At 45.3% G+C, this 13539-nt stretch overlaps 1 protein-coding gene across 1 annotated transcript in view; it reads left to right on the top strand.

Moving 5' to 3' along the window:
- Positions 1–13539, top strand: part of LOC122559237 (collagen alpha-1(VII) chain-like) — a 262907-nt gene that overhangs the window by 172591 nt on the left and 76777 nt on the right. The window contains exons 63-67 of the mRNA XM_043708618.1: positions 705–914; positions 1528–1563; positions 5673–5717; positions 10077–10145; positions 12661–12705. Of these exons, the coding sequence (XP_043564553.1) occupies positions 705–914; positions 1528–1563; positions 5673–5717; positions 10077–10145; positions 12661–12705 (405 nt within the window). The remainder of the gene's footprint in view (positions 1–704; positions 915–1527; positions 1564–5672; positions 5718–10076; positions 10146–12660; positions 12706–13539) is intronic.

Genomic DNA, 13539 nt, shown 5'->3' with positions numbered 1-13539 from the left:
CTAACCCCCATCCCTTCCCCCATTCCCCACTCACTCCAATCCCCTTCCTTAATTCCCCATTGATCCAAATCCCTTTCCCTTATTTCCCACTAATCCCATTCCCTTCAACCTTTCACCAGCTCCAACTGTGTTCTCTTCCAAAAAGGAAACAAGAAGCAGTAAATCTTGGAAATGACGGAACTGTTCCAAACTCCTCCATATGATCATGGAACTCCGGTTCAGACTAGTACCATTATCACCATGTTTCACCCTTTTACTTATTGGCTATCCTTTCTTATGTGTATCACACCTCCCCAACTCCCTACTTTGCCATGGTCCCCACTTTGCCCCTCTCTCCTACCCCAGGGCTAGGCAGCTTTCAGTGCTACTGCTCTGGGACACCCTCTGTCAGCCATATCATGAAAGCGGCCTAGCAGCAAGAAAAGCTGAACCTGAGCGCCTTCATATAATTTGCATGTTGAAAGAATTACCTGGTCAACTCTGTCCGGAACACAATCAATCTTCACTTTAAAGAGAGAAAAAATACCCCACTCATTTCCTCCCTGTTTAAAATTAATGTGAAATTAAATGAAAGCTGATATTTCTCTTGTAAACCAGACAAGTGGGCTCCTGTGGAGTCTGTGGTAGAGAGGTAATAACCATGAGTTCTTTTATAAGCTGACCATTGACTTCCTTTGACCAGTTTCTGTTGTGCTGTTTTCCAGGGTGACGTTGGAATGCCTGGTGAAAGAGGGTTTAAGGGGGACAAAGGAAGCCAGGGTTTTCCAGGGCCCCAGGGACCACCAGGCCTTGCAATATCAGAACGAGGTCCTGAAGGACCCCCAGGTAAACCAGGTGAACCTGGCAAACCAGGTATCCCGGGACTGCCAGGCCGGGCTGGAGATAAAGGAGAAACCGCACATCCTGGAGAGAGGGTTGGTATAAAGCTAATGCATCTCTCTGTCTCTCTGCCTGTCTCTCTCTCTCTCTCTCTCTCTCTCGGCAGGCAGGTCGGACAGCATCCGAGGGGCGGGAAAGTCAACATTTCGGACCGAAACCCTTCGTCAGGATGATGTCTGACCTGCTGTGCTTCTCCTGCTCCTTGTTATCTGTTATCTGGAGTTTTGCTGATGTGCCTCTGAAAATCTGAAATTCTCACTTCAGCTTCAAGTACTCTATCCTGAAGATGACCTTGGAGTTTGACCATTCATTAACTTTCAGTGTGATAATTCCATGCACGTTCCTCAATGCTAGCTTCACCTAACTTGAATCATCTCCACAGGCTCTGGGAGTATGCTCCCAAAACCCTTTAGCTCATCGCTTCGGTGAGGTCTATTGTGCTGCAGAATCTTCGTGCTTATTTATATAGTGAACCCTTCGATGTTTACAGCAGGAACCTGGTGTTTTATGGGTATTTTTAATCGAGATGCCACAGGGCGACAGAGAGTTCTTGGAGGGAGAGGCTGGTGATCTGGTAAAATATGTCAAGTCTGTCTGAAGGTTACTTCTGTTTTCTATTTGTCCTCACTTATTTTTGCTTTTTTTCAGGGAGAGAAAGGGGCAAAAGGTGACCGAGGTGACCCTGTGAGTATTAAAGACCCATCAATGTGTTCCATTGCATTGAATCTTGAGATTGTTGGTTGGTAACTGTACTGACTGTAATCAAAACATCCTGAAATTTACAGACTTAAAAATCACACAACACCAGGTTCTAGTCCGACAGGTGTATTTGGAAGCACTAGCTTTCGGAAGGCTGCTCCTTCATCAGGTAGCTGTAGAGGAGGAGGGCTCCGAAAGCTGATGAAGGAGCAGTGCTCCGAAAGCTGGTGCTTCCAGTTAAACCTGTTGGACTATAACCTGGTGTTGTGTGATCTTTAACTTTGTACACCCCAGTCCAACATCGGCATCTCCACATCATGAAATTTGCAGGATATGAGAGTCCTGGATACAGTGAATGTGGAGAAGATGTCTCCATTAATAGGAGAAACTAGGATCAAAGGGCACGGTCTCAGAGCGAAGAGACGATCTTTCGAACTGAGATGAGGAGGAATTTCTTCAGCCAAAAGGTGGGGAATCTGTGGAACTCATTCCGTAGTAGATTATGGGGGCCAAGTCATTGGCTGTATTTAAGACAGAGATAGATAGGTTCTTGATTAGTAAGGGGATCAAAAGTCATGGAGAGAAGGGAGAATGGGGTTGAGAAGCATATTAGCCATGGTGGAATGATGGAGCAGATTCAATGGGCTGAAAGGCCTACCTTTGCTCCTATTGGTCTTATGAGAGAACAGTATGAATCAGAAAGTTATCTCAGAAGATCATTCCAGAGAGATCTATGTTTGGTATCCAATTTTTCACCTAAACAAAGCAACATATAAATTTTTGCATGTGAGTTCCAAGCCAATGGGGATAACTTTGATTTTGAAGGCATGAGATCTATGGGAACAGGTCAGCAGCCTTTTCAACATCTCTTCCAGCTCTTCCTGACATTGATCTAATTCACAGCTAAAGCAAGAAGGCTGTTCACCAGTTTTCAATAGCCCTCAAGGACTGGCCAGCGTTTGTTACCAGAACTGGTGTCTGCTGAAGGTACTGCTGAAGGTGCTGAAGGTACTGTAATGTCAGCAACATAGAGACAGCAGGAGACCATTCAGACCAGCCTCCAGCATCACCATTCCGCCTGTCTGTCAGGTCTCGGCTGATTGGTCCTTCAACCCCATTTACTCATCTTTAATCAACCTGCTGCCTCTGCACCCAGTGATATTTGGGCTTTGTGAATGGGTAAGATGCATGGAAGGTAGCAGGACAAGATGTAACTCCATTCCCAGGTCAAAGTTTGCAAGTGTCTCTCAGGCTTCCATCTGTCTGCTGAAAATGTTAGGCAAATGGAACCTGGAGATTGTGACTCTATGGCACTGTGATTGGGAGAGATGGTGCATTGTGGGAATGTCACTGGACTGGTAATGCGCCGGATCCAGTAACATTCTCGGAGCACAGGTTCAATTCCCAACATGGAACTGAGTTAATTTAAAACCAAAACAGCAATGGTGAGCAGGAAACTGTCCTTGTTTGTTGTTAACAACCCGTCTGGCTCACTTGATACCTTTTACGGAGGGAAATCTGGTCTGGCCTACACATGACTCTACACCCATCGCAATGTGGTTGTCTCTCAGTGCTGCAGTGGCTGAACAAGCCACACAATTCAAGGAAGGGTAACAAATTCTGGCCTAGCCAGCATGCCCACATCCCAGAAGGAAAAAAAAACACTTTCACCTTTGGACAAAATGACCTGCTATTGGAGGCTTTAAAAACAACATCTGTGGGGTTTTACCAGGAGTAAGCAATAGCTCCCAAGCATGAACTGGGAGGAGAGTTGAGAGTTGTCACTGGCAGGTTACCCAGAGGGTATGTAGCTTCAGAACATAAATAGGAGCAGGAGTAAACCGTGCATCTCCTTAAACTGCTCCAATGTTCAGTAAAGTCGGAGCTGATCTCTACCTCAACTCCATTTTTCTGCCCGTGTCCCTTGATCCGCTTCAACCCAAACATGTATCAGTAGGGTTTGGTTAGCTCAGTTGGCTGATTAGTAATGCCAACATCATAGGTTCAATTTCCACACCAGCTGAGGTCACCATCAAACATTCTTCTCAACATCTCCCCTCACTGAAGGTGTGGTGACCCCCCAAGTTAAATCACCACCACCAGCCTTATATCTCTTTCTCTTATGGATGGAAAGGCTATGGCATCAATCTCAGTTTTGAGCAACAGAGAATTCACAGCCCTCTGAGTGAAGAAATGTCTCCTCATCTCATTCCAAAATGGCTGACGTCTTAACCTGAGACTATGGCTGTTAGATGTCCAACATCATCACATTTAAAGCTGGAGAGAAATGTTAGGCAAGACAGGCGGGCTTGGGTAAGGAGTTCCCTGAAACTCAGAACTGTGCCAAATCTGGCCCTTATGGTATTTTGTGGAGTGGGGTGAGCTGGTGCGTGTTAAGACTCAGATTTGTTATTACGGAGAATATACATTACAGAAACAGCCCGTCAAGTCATCGAGGTCGACAGCTCAGATAAAAGGCCCTTCAGCCCATCATATTCATACTGGTCAAAAACAATCACCAATCTATTCTTATCCCATTTTCGAGCACTTGGTATCACAAGTGCACATCTAAATATCCCTTCAATGTAATGAGGGTTACTGTCTCTCCCACCCTTCCAGATAGTGAGTTCCAGATTCCCAACACTCTCTGTGGGAAAAAGTTTTTCCTCACATCCTGTGTAAACCTCCTGCCCCTTCCCTTAAATCTGTGTGCCCCTGCTCATTGTGCCCCTTATCTCCATCATGTCTCCTTTTAATCTCCTCTGCTCCAAGGAAAACAACTCCAGTCTGTCTAATTTCTCCTCATAACTAATTTCTCCTCAGGCCCGGCAGCATCCTGGTAAATTTCCTCTGTAACCTCTCCAGTGCAATCACATCCATCCTATAATGTGGATTCCAGAACTGAAAACAATACCTGAGCTGTTGCCTCACCAATGTTTTCTACAATTCCAGTATAACCTCCCCACTCTTGAACTCTAAACCTCTGCTAATAAAGGCAAGCGTCCCATATGCCTTCTGAACCACTTTCTCCATAAGGAACTGGTGGACATGTACATCAAGATCCATCTGATCCTCAGTGCTTCCCAAGGTCTTACTGTTCATCACCACATGGCTCAAGCTGATGGTTAGGCTTCATGTGAGCATCTACCAACCCAACTACATCTCTTGCTAACTATTCCTTTCTCCCTCAGTGGTGGCCTAATCTCTCCTCAAATACATCTATCTTGTTCTGCTTAACAACTCTCTGTAGCAACAAGCTTCTTCTCTTCAGCTCTGAGTGTTGAGAGCGCACTGATGACCATGGATTGGTCCACCATTATGCTTAGCACAGTGCTGTGTTGGTTTACTCGTAACGTTTTACAAGTATTTAGATATGCACTTGCGATTCCAAGGCTGGAAATTTGCGATTTCAACTGCTGGAAAATTGGAAACTAGAACCGAAACTAACAAAAGATGAAAGACTTAATCTAGATTTGTTCAATATTGCATTTCAGCTGAATGACGCAGTAATCTTTTGCTATAAATTCTTTGTCTTATGGTCCTGTTTCACAACCACTTTATGAAGGAGCAGCGCTCTGAAAGCTAGTGCTTCCAAAAAAACCCCTTGGACTATAACCTTGTGTTATGTGATTTTTAACTTTGTTCACCCCAGTCCAACACCGGCTCCTCCGAAACATGATTAAAATTATGAGGTGCTTGTTTTTGTCTGGCACGCACTAGACAGGTACTTTTTCTCAGTGCTGTTGACCTCTATGACTGGTTGAGGCATGCTGCAATGGTTTACCATTGCCTGCTGCAGTTTGGCTGGCCAGAAGATGTCTCCCATCCCAGCCGCCTCACTTCAGGTGTATTGGAGGGATGGATAGGCTGGAAGTCATCATGTCTGCCTGCAGTATGAACACACTTTCCATGGGGGCCATTGAGTCCTGGAGTAGAATCTGAACCCAAAACTTCTGGCCCAAAGGTAGGGACACTACCGTTGCACCACCTTCTGCACCATTGTCTCTTCATGGGAGCTTTCGTTTGCATTCCTTATTGCATTTATCCATCTTATATTTCCAGTCCATTAATGACGGCTTCTATTCTCATTACAGGGGAGGGACGGCGTACAAGGTCCAAGGGGTCCTCCAGGTCCTGTGGTAATTATCAGAAGTTGCTATTGAATTTGCAGTATTTGTTGTACACCGTGCTGTTACCAGGATTATTGATCAACTAGAACATCAGTTCAGGGGGATGGGGAGAGGGTGGGAGTGGGATACTGAGATTGCATGATCAGTCACGATCTATTGAATGGTGGTGCAGGCTCGAAGGGCCGAATGGCCTACTCCTGTGCCTATTTTAGATGTTTCTATGTAAACGTGATGGTCCTTCAATTCAAAACTAATCTTCATGGCAGCATTGTCAGATTGGGAATGGCAGGTGCAACTTGCCAGCCTCCAGGAATTAACAAGAATTGTGTGGAAAAGAGTGTGGGTCAGAGAGAGTTAAGAGGGGCCTTCGGATACAGTTGGCCATTGATTATAGCAGTTTACAGCATGAGAGAGACCATTGCTGTTGAACTTACACTCTGGGTGTGTCTATACCTCATATGATTCTTTTCCATGTTGATTCTTCACGCAACTTTTATCGTGTGATTTGCTGCCACTTGGAGTTTTCTTTCTTTACAGACTGGTCAAGGAGAAGTCAAAAAGCATGGTGCTGGAAAAGCACAGCTGGTGAGGCAGCATCCGAGGAGCAGTAGAGTTGACAGAATTCCTGATGAAGAGCTTATGCTTGAAACATTGACTCTCCTGCTCCTCGGATGCTGCCTGACCGACTGTGCTTTTCCAGCACCACACTTTTTGAGTCTGATTAGATTAGATTACTTACAGTGTGGAAACAGGCCCTTCGGCCCAACAAGTCCACACCGCCCCGCCGAAGCGCAACCCACCCATACCCCTACATCTACCCCTTACCTAACACTACTAGCAATTTAGCATGGCCAATTCACCTGACCTGCACATCTTTGTGACTGTGGGAGGAAACCGGAGCACCCGGAGGAAACCCACGCAGACACGGGGAGAATGTGCAAACTCCACACAGTCAGTCACCTGAAGCGGGAATTGAACCCGGGTCTCTGGCACTGTGAGGCAGCAGTGCTAACCACTGTGCCACCGTGCCGCCCATGATCTCCAGCATCTGCAGTCCTCACTTTCTCCTGACCAAGGAAAAGGCAAAGACCATTGTTCGGTCTTAGACTTCAAAGTGGCACTATGAAACATTAATACGGAATACTCCAACACATGGCACCCATAGAAATATTCATAGGTCTGACTTATAGTTCTAGCACATTGGGACAAATCTACCTTCTTCATTGCCCATGTCCATGTAGAATGCGGAGTCCCTTCTGCCCTGAGATTACCGTGTTGTCTAAAGACTGAATTAAGCCAATGGAGAAATGTCAAGAACATTTGCATCTTCTTGTTTACTGGTGGGATGAGTTGCAGTCAATCGGTGTCAATGGGTTCCAGAGAGTTCCTATTAGTGTGGAACGGCAACAAGCAACCTGCATAGTTCCACGTGTTGTGCATCCACGGGACTACGTCAGCTCAAACCGATGTTGTATGAGTTGCTGCTCACGAGGAACATTGCTGCTACCATCCTCTTTAAACTGTAGGAAACTACAGGGTCAGCTTGGTCTAGAATGGTAGATTGATTGGTTGATTGTCATGAGTAGTACAAGCTTTGTTTACAAGCAGTGCAAGCAGATCCTACTGAGCAAGAATGTACAGATTAAAAAGTCTTTGACAGAGGCATACAGCTTACATTGCACGGGGCACGCACCAGGCAAGAACAACATTAGCAGATCAACATTATTTGAGGCTCGAGAGTCCATTAATCATTTTACTATCAGCCAGGAAGAAGCTGTAAACCATTTCCTGGTCTAACTCTCGGTACCCATGATGGTGACAGAGCCTGTGTGGCAACATCTCAGCCTGGCATGGAAGTCTCTTGGCCAGATGTGGCAGTGTGTCAGCCTGGCATGGCAGTATCTTGGCTTGGTGTGGAGATCTCTTGGCCCGGCGTGGAGATCTTTTGGCCTGGCATGATGGTCTCTTGGCCTGGTGGCGGTCTCACAGCCTGGCACGATGGTCTCTCGGCCTAGTGGTGATCTCTCGGCCTGGTGGTCTCTCGGCCTGGCGTGACAGTCTCTCGGCCTGGTGGCAGTGTCTCAATGTGTGAATAGCTCCTGTTTGGGCATGTGCAGAGGTACCAGCGACGGTATCATGGCCCAACACGGCTACAGCGAGCAGTGAGAGATGTCTCCTGGTATCTGCCGGAACGGTGTCGGGAACAGATGGCTGAGGTCTTCCGGAGAGTGAGATAAGTGGTGAACTCATCAAAGACTACTGAACTTTTAACTGTATTCCTTTGTTTATCATCGACTTTAGGAAGGACTTTAACGTTTCTTTACTTTTCTGCTTATTCTACAAAGGTAATGCTTAACATTTTTGATTTTGTTTCTCTTTCTACTTTGTACCAAAGTCTTTTGAACCGAGGTACCTTTGTATCTCAGATGGCAAAATTATACACTTTTCACTGTATTCTTGTACCTCTATATTTGAGTGCGTGACAGTAAAATCCCAGTCTTCCAATATGTCCTAACTCTGCTCCTACTTTTAGTTATTTCTGCTGATGCAAAGAAACAAAGAAAATAGGATCAGGCATTGGCCATTCGACCCTTCGCGATCAGGGCTGACTCTCTTCCTATGGCAGTTCTGCCATCCCTGGATCATCACCTGAAGAAGATAGAACATTTGCAATATGTAGGAGATGCTACATAATCAGTTATTTACTGATTCTAATTGTATTTATCACTGTGATCAGGTGAGGAGGCAGTATAGACGCCATTTGTAATTTTCCAAGTTGGCTGAAAAAAAAATGTTTTTTTTAGTACACAGCTATAATACTTGATTTAAAATGCAATTAAGTAGGGCATAGGTTTAGGGTGAGAGGGGAAGCATATAAAAAGGACCTGAGGGGCAACTTTTTCACGCAGAGGGTGGTAGGTGTATGGAATGAGCTGCCAGAGGATGTGGTAGAGGCTGGTACAATTACAATATTTAAGAGGCATTTGGATGGGTATATGAATAGGAAGGGTTTGGAGGGATATGGCAGGTGGTGGGACTAGATTGGGTTGGGATATCTGGTCGGCATGGACGGGTTGGACCGAAGGATCTGTTTCCATGCTGCACATCTCTATGACTCTGTGACTAAGACTAAAAGAAGGAGTCAAATTACAAGGCCTTCTTGAATAAAAGAGAGGATTGTTTTACTTACTAAGCCTGTAAAGAATAATAGAAAAGTGACATTGAACGAACACATGCACACACACACACAATGTGCAGACTGGCACAGATACACACACAATGTGCAGATTGGCACAGATACACACACACAGGCACACACATGTGCGGACTGGCACAGATACACACGCACATGTGCGCACTGGCACAGATACACACGCACACATGTGCACTGGCACGGATACACACATACACACGTGCGCACTGGCACAGATACACACACACACACACACACACACAAAGCCACACACACACACACACACCAATATACACACCCACACACACATGCATAAACACACACACACACCCATACACCACACACATACGCACACACACAGGTCATAATCTTCAGAGAAGGTGAGGAAGGGTGTCTAGAACAGACGGGAAGGTCAATGCATTTCCATTTTAAAGTTCTTCAGCTGTGAGATTTACTGAAGTACCCAACTGTTTAGTTGTTATCTGACGTCTTCAGTAACAGTAAAGTTTGATGATATTGTTGACTTCTTGATGAATGGCTGTTGCCCTAAGTTGCTATTGCACTGGGCGCTGACTTTGAGGTTGAAGGAGACTGGGAGAGAGAAGCTGCCAGCTTCTTGTTGTCAATTCATGTTTTTTTTTGTTATTCTCTCTCTCCCTCTCTCTCTCTCTCTCTTTCTCTTCTTTGCTGTTCATTTGCAGCTTTCGATTGTGTCTCTTTGTGTGTTCCTGAATTTACTCCATTGTCCTTCCACATTGCCTGTTGATTCTAATTGTCTGTAGCTCATCACACCAGTAAGAATCAAACAAGAAGATGCAGATGTTCTTGACATTGTTTCAACTGGCTTGGTTAAGTCTTTGTACAACCTGGTAACCTCAGTGCAGATGGGACTGTGTATTCTGATCGGGTCTCCTGGACTTGTCTCTGTGGTCAGATGATCCCAACAGCCATTTTTGATCAATATTTGTCCTTATGTTTAGTCAAGAATGGTTCTCCGAATTAAAAATTAGATGATGCAAGTTGAATATCAATAATCCATGTTTACCATTATCATAATTCTGCAAGCCATTATTGTTGTTTATTTTGTATTAGAAGTAGAACTTTGTTTTCAACAACAAAGCCTGTTCATTTGTATAACAGTCAGCTTATAATATTTCTCTCACCTTTGATCTCAGGCTGAACTGCCAGGGAAAGGTATTGGTGCTCCCGGGGAGAGAGGACTACCAGGGCCAAAAGGAATAAAGGTCAGTCTGTGAAAAACGAGATACCCAATTGGGAATATTACTGGGAATCATATTCCATGGATTATCTTGGCCATGTGCCCCCAGGTTTATGGAATCTGAAGTGAATGTACCTCAAGGTTTACATATAGAGAATGTGCAGAAATTAAAGAGGGCCATGCTGTCAAGGCAACTGGTGCCTTCGGGTTCCCACACTGGATTGGCTGAAACAAGGTCCTCGGCAACCAGGCTTCAGCCAATCAAAGATCAATTTGTTCAAAGGTCCACTTCTACAGTGGTTCTGGAAGCCCAACACATGAGATGAAGGAAATAAGGTCGAAGTGAAAAGAAAGTTTAATTACCTCAGACATTAGAAAGCAAAGGTAAAATGTAAAATTGTTTAGAACTTGTGTGAACGTGCAGGGCAAGCTAGTGAGAGTGTCAGTAGGCTGTTAATCCTGAGGCCTCGGTTAGACGTGAGGATTTGAAAGCTAGCACATTGCCAGGGGAAGATATCACAAGGGACACCCAGTGTTTTCTAGTTGCCATATCGTATAAATATTGGCAGAGAGATCGGTTGCTTGCCATCTGCCAGGCAGTTAGTCAAGAGCCAGTTCCTGCCAGCTGCCCCTTGGCAATTATGGCAGGTCAACCAGGAGGCCCCCTCTAGCTCCCTACACTGATGCTTGGACTTCCAGCAGCCAAAGCTGCCAACGCAGCAATGGTGCTCTCAGTATGGCCTCACTACCACACCCACTCCCGTTCTCCCATCTTCCCTGCGGTAAGTTACTGGTCTATCCTGTGGTGCCCATCCACTCTCGCTGGAGCTGTTGTCTAACCAAGCGACCACTGTTGGCAGGCACGCTGGTGCGATTTGAACTTGTGTGTTCAAATCATGTCAGGCTCATGATGTTTGACTGTAGTTCAACTCCCTGGATGTTATATAAGGATAGAGTTTATTGTCAGAGGATGTTTAGTGATCCTAATCCTCTTCCTGACTCCTCTCAATCACACGCAACGTTTTGGAGTGACACGGTAGCTCAGTGGTTAGCACTGCTGCCTCACAGCGCCAGGGACCCGGGTTCAATTCCAGACTTGGGCAACTGTCTGTGTGGAGTTTGAACATTCTCCCTGTGTCTGTGTCTGTGGTTTCCTCCCTCAATCCAAAGATGTGCAGGTTAGGTGAATTGGCCATGCTAAATTACCCAAAGGGTCAGTTATTAGTCAGGGTAAATATATGGTAGGGGATTGGGTCTGGGTGGGTTAACCTTCTTAGGGTCTGGGTGGACTTGTTGGGCCTGTTTCTACACTGTAGGGATTCTAATCCTGTGATCTGTTTGTATTGTTATGATTTTGGAGTAAATGTTAGCTTGGATGGCTGGTTTGTGATGTGAGCAGTGTGGGTTCAATCCCCCTGCACTCAGCGAGGTTAACATGAAGGTCCTGCCTTCTCTACTTGAGGCATGGTGACCCTCAGGTTAAACCACCACCAGTCATCTCTCTGTAATTGGAGCGGGCACTGTCGTGACTTTACCTTTAAAAGGTGGCCATGGAAAGGGAGGTAGATGCCCCAGCTCCTGTATGAAATGATGTCTAGGTTTGATTTGATTTATTGTTGTCACATGAACCTAAGTACAGTGAAAAGTTTTGTTTTGCAATCAGTGCTGGCAGATCACACAAACAAGGACATAGAGGCTATAGGGTGCTGAGACAGAGTGAGAGATACAGGAGGTGCACAAAGCAAGATCAACACTATTTAAACTTGGAGAGGTCCATTCATCAGTTTAATAATGGCAGGGAAGAAGCTGCTCTTGAACCTGTTGGTACATGTTTACAAATTTCTGTATCTTCTACCTGATGGAAGAGGTTGTATGAGAGCATTACTGGGTGGGATGGGTCTTTGATGATGTCAGCAACCTATCCGTGGCAGTGAGCCGTGTAAATGGAGTCCATGGATGGATGGTTGGCTTCAGTGATGGTCTGGGCTGTGCACACCACCTTCTGTAGTTTCATATGGTCCTGGGCAGAGCAGCTACAGTACCAGGCTGTTATGCATTTGGACAGTATGCTCTCAATGGTGGACCTGTAGACGTTGGTAAGGGTCCTTATGGACATGCTGAACAGCCTGAGCTGCCTGAGGAAGAAGAGGGGTTCTTGTGCTTCCTTGACTGTCACATCAACGTAGGTGGACCAGGACGGATCGTTGGTTATCGTCACTCTTGGAAACTTGAAGCTCTCAACCCTCTCCACCTCCGCTCCGTTGATGTAGATGGGCGTGTCCTCCTCCTTTCTTCCTGATGTCAATGATCAGTTATTTTGTTTTGCTGACATTGAGAGAGACATTGCTGTGTATCCCAAGACGTTATTTTCCAAATGAAATTTATCCAGTTGAAAGGATCAACTCTAAATGTTCCAACTATCTCTCAGGGTGCGTGTTCTACACCCAGACCAAACGCTCGCTGAAATTTTGTTCTGTCAATTAATTTTGAATTGAGGTTCCTTCTCCTGCATTGTAGTAAATCTGGTTTCTGTTTCACAGGGGGAGAGCGGACAAATCGGACCAGTTGGACCAAAAGGAGATAAGGTCTGAGTATAGTAAGTTTCTTATAGCCTCCTACATTTACACAGAAGAGATAGACAGTTGGCTTGTTGAAACATTATCACGGTGCCATGTGCAGAATAGTGATGATAATGATAATACTAAAGACCTGTTTTAATACACATTCTTCATACAAGCACCGGCCAGGTTCGAGAATATTTTTATACAACTAAAATCAAAACACTGTTGATGCTGGAACTCTGAAATATAAACAGAAAGTGCGAGAGGAACTCAGAAAGTCTGATAACATCTATCGAGAGAGAAACAGTTACTGATTTGAGTTTGGAACAATTTCAAAGAACATAGAACAGTCCAGCATGCGAACAGGCCCTTCGGCCCACAATGTTGTGCCGAACATGACACCAAATCAAACTAATCCCTTCTACTTGCCCTTGGTCCATAGCTTTCACTCCTTGCATATCCATGTGCTTATCTAAAAGTCCCTTAAACGCCCCTATTGTATCTGAAAGGATATATTGAATTCGAAACATTTGACTTTATTTCACTCTCCATAGATGCTGAGCTTTTCCAGCAATTCCTGTTGTTATTACTTTCAAAGGTTGACAATCTGTACACAATGGTAAAACAACAGAGCGACAAGTTCTGTGCTGTACAAGCTCCAGCAGAGTCATAATACACCACAGGGGCGGCACAGTGGCTCAGTGGTTAACCCTGCTGCCTCACAGTGCCAGGAACCCGGGTTCAATTCCACTGTCTGGCGACTGTGTGGAGTTTGCACATTCTCCCTGTGTCTGCGTGGGTTTCCTCCGGGTGCTCCGGTTTCCTCCCACAATCCAAAGATGTGCAGGTTAGGTCAAC

This window comes from Chiloscyllium plagiosum, chromosome 18 (assembly GCF_004010195.1).
Source record: "Chiloscyllium plagiosum isolate BGI_BamShark_2017 chromosome 18, ASM401019v2, whole genome shotgun sequence".
Classification (NCBI taxonomy): Eukaryota; Metazoa; Chordata; class Chondrichthyes; order Orectolobiformes; family Hemiscylliidae; genus Chiloscyllium; species Chiloscyllium plagiosum.
This window is presented reverse-complemented; position numbering and strand designations above follow the sequence as displayed.